Source organism: Limulus polyphemus, unplaced genomic scaffold (assembly GCF_000517525.1).
Source record: "Limulus polyphemus unplaced genomic scaffold, Limulus_polyphemus-2.1.2 Scaffold1355, whole genome shotgun sequence".
NCBI lineage: Eukaryota > Metazoa > Arthropoda > Merostomata > Xiphosura > Limulidae > Limulus > Limulus polyphemus.
The window spans coordinates 5,692-14,749 of NW_013666965.1; the positions used below are offsets into that span (position 1 = coordinate 5,692).

Sequence of the window (9,058 nt, forward strand, 5' to 3'; positions counted from 1 at the left end):
TAGTTAGCATAAATCAGTTAAATGACGAAAAATTAGTTGTCTATTTACTTGTGACCACTCAGTGTATATTAGACACGTTTTAAGGACGGTGAAAACAGTCTTTATTAAAACACAGCAAAGAAGTGTGTATACCTGCATAGTACAAGTGGATGATTCCCTCTACTGGATCAGTGGCTAACTCTTCAAGTTTTCCTGCGAAAAAAACCCACAGAAAACCAGATTTCATGCCTATACAAAACTACCGGTTTCTTTGTCTTGTGATGGCGTCACCAAGTAACTGATCACTCTCTCTTAACATTTACAATCTTATACATAGCAATGTCGTCTTCTCAGTCAACAGGAAATAGCATTTGATATGAAAAATGGAAAGAAAGACAAGGGGTCACAATGTTCGAACCGAATAATTTCAACGGTTCTCTGGACCAGTGTTTTCATACCAAAACTGCAAAGAAATAAAATACGTGAGAACTAAATCACTAGAGATGGTGGAAAAGTCAGTGATATACTTGCATATTACATTATTGGTCACCACAAGTCCTCTAACACCATTCAAACGAAGGATGTACGTATTGTTACCAGTCGCTATAAGTCCCTGAACACCTTTGTAATGAAGGGTTATATGTGAGATACTTTTTTTGTGAAGATGTATAGTCACTTATAAATAAACGTCAATATGTGTGTGTCTGTGTATCTGTTCCTTATAGGTTTCCACATTTTTTTATCAATCAGCACCAAACTTGACACAGTGATACAGGATGACATGAGGAAAGTGATGAGGGGGGTTGACCCCCATAAAATCTTATCTAATTTCGGAAAAACTACCAATGCTGTATATCCTTCACATTAGAATGAACTATGTAATCATTATTGATAGAATTCTTGAATTTAAGAATATAAGAATTCTTTCTTTTCAGTATTGGTACCTTTATGTATTATTATTGCACTTTTAATGCTTAATATGTCAAGTAAAAGAAAAAATAGAAGCACAATGTCCTATCCTTTGTTATAAACGAGGTTTTATATTACCCGTCTATCGGAATGGTACTCCAGCTATCTATATAAATAAACGTCAATATTTGTGTATCTGTTCCTTATACGTTTCCACAGTTCTTGATCAATCAGCACAAAACTTGACACAGTGATACAGCATGACATGAGGGGGGTTAGACCCCATCTAATTTTGGAAAAACTACCAAATCAACATAACTTGACACAGTGATAACAATGACACGAGGGGGTTGACCCCCCATCTAATTTCATATTGATAGAATTCTTGAAAACAGTATGTCTTTCTTTTCAGTATTGGTACCTTTATGTATTTTTATTGCACTTTTAACGTTTATTTTGTTTAAAAAATAGAAGCACAATTTCCCATTCTTTGTTACAAACGAGTTGTTATTTCACCCATCCAAAAAAGGGTACCCCAGCTAGTTGTATATTAAACTTCATTTGATGTGATGGTAGATTATTATGAAGCACAGGCTAACGCATGTAAATCACAAATCTGTAAATAACATGTATACATAAATACACACACACACTTTCCCCACCCCTAACGATTGTCAAGGGGAATTCAGATTATAGATAAAATCACAACAAAATATACAAAGTTAACCAATTTTAGTAGATTGCAAAGTCTTTATACAAATCATAAATCACAGAGAGTTTAATTCGGTTCTTGGAAGATTCTTTCCTTCCTTATTTCATCAGTAACGACATCCATGGGCTCTAAAATATACAATTTAGTATGAACGTGTTGTATCCGTTTGCTATGAAATATTTATTATCCAATTATTACATAAATTATTGCAGTAACCATTAAATATTTACATAATTTAAGAACAAAAGCTGCGATTTCATTATTAATTTCCCATGTTGGTAAAAGGGAGAAAATTCACACCATTATGAACCAAAAATATGTAGATGAACTTCTTCAGCGTATTTCCTGTATCTGTTTTTGTCTAGTTCGTGTATGGCCGTAACCATCAGGATGGGTCGTCACACCTCTTCAGTGTCAGGTAGCTGGAGATTACATGCATCGGACAGTTTGTTTGTTTGTTTTGAATTTCGCGTAAAGCTACACGAGGGCTATCTGCGCATAATTTAGCAGTGTAAGACTCTTGGGCTACTCTTTTACCAACGAATAGTGGGATTGACCATCACTTTATAACGCCCCCACGGCTGAAAGAGCAAGCATGTTTGGTGTGAGCATCGGACAGAAAGGGTCTGTTGGGTAACCTGTCCGAGTAATGCGAGATACCCCAGCACAATATTCATAAAACATATAAAAATACTTCATTTTAAAACATTATCACGCGCCCCCTAGCGGCACGTCTGTGGACTTACAACGCTAGAAACCGGGTTTCGATACCCGTGGTGGGCAGAGCACAGATAGCCCTTTGTGTAGCTTTGTGCTAAACTCGAAACAAACAAACAAACTGTTATCGTTCATTTCACGAATCAAAACGTTAGGCCCTCTCTAGGAATATTACGTTGTTTCATTGGTATCCGTTTTATTACCGTTTAAATAAAAAGAAATACACTAACCTGTCTAAAAATAATGCATTTATTCAACTTTTTGTTGACTTGAATACAATAGTTCAAAAACACAAATGCCCATTTTAATAAGCACACCTTTAGAGCAAAAATCTTGTTTAGTTTTTTTAACACAGAAACTGGTAACTGTCCAGCTATCGTAAGCTGATAAAAGTACGGATATTCCTAAACACCGAGTTGTTTTCATTTCCACAGCTTTAAAACATTGTCATATAATCAAATTCAGTCCTTCTTCTCGTTATAACTTCACATCGCAAATGTTTTTCGCGTTCTTACAATTATGTAAATTTATCTGAAAAGCTACGATGATTCTTTCTGGACAGTTGAAATGATTACATGAAATACGGGGACAGTTTTATCACGTGCTGTGTGTGTGTGTTGGCATCTTTATACTCTGTACGGGACTTGGCACGAATCACTAAACATACACCATCAGTCTAACTGACACTGGTTCGTTCCCTCTAATAAAGCTTTTCTCCTTACTTTCTGCCATTCTGGTAGTTTCGGAGCGCAGTGCAGGATGGGATTTCCCAGCATCCTTCTGCCCATGAAAATGAAGTCTCCAATTCCATGTTTAGTGCCACATTTCATCGGCCTGTATAGTACGGCTTCTCGTTTTTCTGTAGTTTCTGTGTTTACGTCATTTGTTGTTGAAACAACAGGCGATTCACAGTCACGGTACACTTTGGCAACTTGGATTGTCAACTCTGACAGCAGGAGGGCGTCTTGGTTCTGAAGACCACTAATTGTGCCTTGAATAACTGTGGTAAAAAAATAAAAAAGTTAGATCACTCGCTTATATCTTACCAAAAATGTGACAATTCTATTAACAAGTCAAGTGTATACCCCCCTTTTCTTCTGTTATTGTCATCTACTAATAGTGATCTCTACTAGTAGTCAATGTACTTAAAAATAAACAAACGGAAGTTCCTAAAACAGCAGCTGTGGGAGTATCTGGCAGTTACTCATTTCTTTAGGTTCATTCAAGGAGACTGAATAAATCCTGTCACATTTTAGTGTATTTTATTAAGTACTATGTTTAATGTATTGCTTTTGGATTATTCAAATACATCGGTAATAGCGTCAAAATTTAATTGTTGGTGAAACCCTCCGAAAAATGTAAGCTATTCAGGGTTTAAACTAGCAATCGCTAATTTGCCATAAACTATTCAGGGCTTAAATTAGCCATCGCTAATTTGCTAAAACGCAAATAATACGAAGGAAACTTTGATATTCAAGTTTAAACTGGTATACTTTTGTAAAAAGGAGGGCTAGTACTCAAGAGGCCTAGGAAAAACGACCAGTTGAGCCTGTTACACGTGATTAAATACAGTTGAGAGTTGAGCTTGTATAAATGAATGATGAAACACGCTCAAAGCGAGCCAATGCGATTGAGTGGGAAATGAGTGTTTGAATAGGTAAAATGCAGGGGAAAAAAAGTCTCTCTAGTGTTCATTAGTGCTTATTAGTTGATATTGTTCCAACATGGGGAAATGTAGTAACCAACTTTCTATTCATGAACACTGCTGTAGGAGCAAAACACCCAACATTCCAGCATTGAGTGGTTTAATAATAAAGGAAAGTGGGCAAGACTAACAGGAAAAGACAATGATCTGGGGCAGGATTTTTGAATGATTTGTATCATCTAGAGACAAGCTAATGATTTGAATTACTTGTATCATCTAGAGATAAATTAATGAAGTTTTGGGGGGGGGGCAGATTCGGTTTACTGATGCTGAGGGGATAACGTTTTTTGGTTATAATTATCTTAATATTTCTGTTAAATACGAGGTAAGAAGAAGTAACGTACCACCACCATTCTTTTCTCAAGTCTGGTATTTACAGTTGTCCTAGGACATAATGTCAATCTGTCGCTAATTGGCCGTAGCTCATGTTCTGTTGTATTTGTGCAGGTTGTTGTGATTCTTTACTTCAGATTTTCAACGTATGACAAATACTAAGTGTTTCATTTATATCTAAATAATCTTGATTCAAATGGAAAAGATGAATGGGGTAAGATCAAGAAAGCGTGTAAGATTAATGACACTTTAAACAATTATTGAAACAAACTAAATAGAGAGAGAGAGAGAGTTAGTGTATCATAAACATGGCTAAAATTAAAATAATGGTTAGAGACATCATGGTAGTGGCGTAAATTTTTACAACCACGTACTTAGCTTTAAGTTCTGCTATTACAAGAAAACACACACAACTAAACATAGCTAGCTCCGACATACGAAACACGGCTTCTACTGACGTCGTCAAAGGTTGATGGCACGTATGAACAAGTTTTATATTTAACTGTGGTTTCTACTGACGTCGTCAAAGGTTGATGGCACGTATGAACAAGTTTTATATTTAACTGTGGTTTCGACTGACGTCGTCAAAGGTTGATGGCACGTATGAACAAGTTTTATATTTAACTGTGGTTTCTACTGACGTCGTCAAAGGTTGATGGCACGTATGAACAAGTTTTATATTTAACTGTGGTTTCTACTGTCGTCGTCAAAGGTTGATGGCACGTATGAACAAGTTTTATATTTAACTGTGGTTTCTACTGACGTCGTCAAAGGTTGATGGCACGTATGAACAAGTTTTATATTTAACTGTGGTTTCTACTGACGTCGTCAAAGGTTGATGGCACGTATGAACAAGTTTTATATTTAACTGTGGTTTCTACTGTCCCCTAATAACTAATATCGGTAATTTTTAAAACACGCAGTATTTTTTTTAGTCTCTCTTTACGCACTTCCAAAAATATTGTTTGTTTGTTTTGAATTTCGCGCTAGCCGTCCCTACTTTAGCAGTGAAAGGGAAGACAGCTAATCATCACCACCCACCGCCAACTCTTGGTCTACTCTTTTACCAACGAATAGTGAGATTGATCGTCCCATTATAACGCCCCCACGGTTGAAAGGGCGAGCAGGTTTGATGGGACGGGGATTCGAACCCGCGACCCTCAGATTACGAGTCAAGCGCCCTAACCACAGGGCCATGCCGGGCTCCGAAAACTACGAGACGTGTATACGTTTACAAAGCCAAGTCTTTATGTATATTTTTATCAATCACAAGACGCCAGTACGGTTACAGAGACAAGTGTTTCGCTGAAATGTTTCATCCAACATAACTTCACTCACTAACTTACAGTTCTAGTACACAACAGAATAAAGAGGGGTAATAGTTTGTAAAATATCTTGTTCAACTTCTAAATTTAACACAAGTTGATTTTAAAAATTCTGGAATAATAAAAATATTTTTCATATCCTTTTTTTGTTTCTCACCGAGACTGCGACAGATTACAAATGTTTTACCCCCGGGGAGATTGTTCCTACTTGATAATCCGCGGAATTATATCCTTTAACTAAACTGCTTATTACCGGAAAATGACTACATACTTTGGACAAATTCTTTTATGTCTGAGGGTCGTCGCATAGCTGGAAAATAAGAGATTTTATCTGTGACATCATTTGCTGGTTTATTGTCCTGCGTATAAAATATAATCTTATACTATTATATACTAGCTGAGACCCGCAAAACATTTGCTGTCTTTATTGCAACATAACTTCTTTAAAATACCGGATTTCTGGATTAATACAAAAGAATTATAATTACAGATACCGAAATCTACAAGTCCACTTGTCTTAAGCCTAATATTAGTTAAGCCTTTATTAAGTACGGTCTGTATTCGATAGAGATAAATCAACACCGTAGCTTGTGTACGTTTTTTACTTTAGTTTAATTAGGGCTAAACTTCGTCGCACTTAATACTATCAATAAATAAACTTGTAATGTTATTCTATGACCCAACGTTAGGCCTTTATGAAACATTTTAGAAGCTTTCGATTAATATGTTATTGTACAAAATGTCTAATAAAGTATACTTACATCCGTTGAAATGAAGTGCGCGCTCTTGCGCATTTAGATGGTAAGATGTGCGCGCATTTTCAGGACAGACAGAAACTGAGTATTTTTATAATAGATGATAGATGCACGTGTAATACCGTGCCTCACCCTATATTTCAAAAACATTAAAGAGAACATCTTAGGGTAATGGTTATAATTTTCACTGTCGTGCACAGCTATTTATACTTTTTTGCAGGAATGTAAATATTTTATTACCTAATTTTAGTTGTTTTATCACTAATTAATCACGCCTCGCCCGGCATAAGGCGTTATATTCCATAATATATATTTTTTGAAATATTTTCAATGCGGATAATCTTGAGATACTTGTTTGTTTCGGATACTCGCGAAAAGCTACATAAGAACTATTTGCATTGGCTGACCCTAATGTTGAAATGATAAACTATAAAAGATGACGACTGGTCAACAGCAGCCACTGCAAACTCTTGGGCTACTTTAATCGTATACTTTGATTTGACCGTCATACTTATAACACACACACACATACACAGGCCTAAAGTGCAGAGTGCAAGTTTGTGACAATGGGACGCGAGCCATGAACCAAAGTAGATTTTATATTTGGATTTATTATTAATTCCCACCAACCACAACCAAACTTCATAGTTGAGAATATTCAAGCTGAATTGAGGCACGGATGTAATAACAACAAAATTTTAACAATGATCTTCTTTAAGTCTCGTACATTGTTGGAGACGGCTTCCTTTGAATACTATTAACGTTATTTTGTACAGTCATTAAACTTGAATTAAAACTACAATATACGCCAAATTTTTTATTGTTCCAAGTTACCACAAACCCCTGTTCCCTAAATCAAATTGTTACGTCACCAGTCTGTCTGGCATGTCAGTTTAAATGTTTAAAATTAAACTTTCAAACACGGCTGTACAAGTGAAACTGACTGCTCTAATGGTAGTAATCAGTAGTTTATTGTAACGATAACAGATCACGATCAGTCGGCATAACGCGTTATATATTACAATAATTGAAATATAACAAAGTAAACTTTGACAGAGCTGTTAGCTACGGTTCTGTATTACTCATTCCGACTACATCTGCAGTACTCTGTCACACTATAATACAGAGGACGGCAGCTGCTACATTGTGAATATAATAAGAATATACACTATAACTGCTACATTGTGAATATAATAAGAATATACACTATAATACAGAGGACGGCAGCTGCTACATTGTGAATATAATAAGAATATACACTATAATACAGAGGACGGCAGCTGCTACATTGTGAATATAATAAGAATATCTGCAGTCCCCTGTCTTACAGTGTATATTTTTATTATATTCACAATGTAGCAGCTGCTGTCCTCTGTCTTACAGTGTATATTCTTATTGTATTCACAAGTAGCAAACTACAAAACCCGATGTGTTCCTGTAGCAACGAAATTTCTTCTCAAAATTGCTACGCAAAACGGATTGCACGCGGCCAGGTCTACTGACTCGGGCTCAAATTAATTACTTCTCTCGAGATGAACGAAGCTACGAGAAGACAAGGCTGTACGACACTAGTGATTATAAGACTACATGCGAACTCTTACTTGCTAATTTTATTCCACGTACGTCCTCATCAGACAGGTGGCAAGGTGTTATCAGTTTCCCTTTACTGTCTACACACCTCCCTTACCCGTAGTTACCGTTACAGTTTAATATGCGTGTCCTTCTAGCCCTAGCTACCGATCTAATCAGACCTTTATAATTACGCGTAAAAAATGGACAAGCGATACTAAGTAGACACTAACATTTATATATATTATAGACATTCCGCGTCTCTTTATTAGAAGTCAGGGTTAATAAACATTCAAGCAGTTTAACCAGTTTTCTCACGGCTCTCTCTCTCTCTCACACTACTCTATTTTAGGTCATCAGACGAAACAAAAGTTTTAGTTTCTAGCAAGGCATATTTGAGTATATTATAAGAATTCCTTTGTCTTCTCCGCTGAATTCTGAAGCGTTCTTACGCACACACATTTATCCACAGTTCACAGAACAATTGATATTATATTCCCGTTTAATGATGTCTGTTTCATCACGCTGAACTTGTCGTTGTGACTCAGTTCCCTTTCACGTGACTACCATAACCACGAGCATGAAGAGTTGATCAGCATTGTAAACAGAAAACAACTACAAGCATGAAGTATTGGTCAATAGCGTTAACAGAATAAACTATGAACATGAAGAGTTGATCAGCATTGTAAACAGAAAACAACTACAAGCATGAAGTATTGGTCAATAGCGTTAACAGAATAAACTATGAACATGAAGAGTTGATCACCAGTGTTGAAAGATAAAAGCTACGAACATGAAGTGTTGATCAACAGCGTTAACATTAAAAACTACGAACATGAAGTGTTGATCACCAGTTTTAACATAAAAACTACGAACATGAAGTGTTGATTACCACTGTTAATATAAAAAACTACGAGCATGAAGTGTTGATCACCAGTTTTAACATAAAACTACGAGCATGAAGTGTTGATCACCAGTTTTAACATAAAACTACGAGCATGAAGTGTTGATCACCAGTTTTAACATAAAACTACGAACATGAAGTGTTGATCAC

The 9,058-nt window shown here is 36.1% G+C and overlaps 1 protein-coding gene across 1 annotated transcript in view; it reads right to left on the bottom strand.

Annotated features, from left to right (window-relative positions):
- Positions 1 to 2,547: 2,547 nt before the first annotated feature.
- The window catches only part of LOC106463233 (meteorin-like protein), a 42,029-nt gene continuing 35,518 nt past the window's right edge, over positions 2,548 to 9,058 (bottom strand). The window contains exon 4 of the mRNA XM_013923229.2: positions 2,548 to 3,317. Within this exon, the coding sequence (XP_013778683.1) occupies positions 2,989 to 3,317 (329 nt within the window). The 3' untranslated portion in view covers positions 2,548 to 2,988. The remainder of the gene's footprint in view (positions 3,318 to 9,058) is intronic.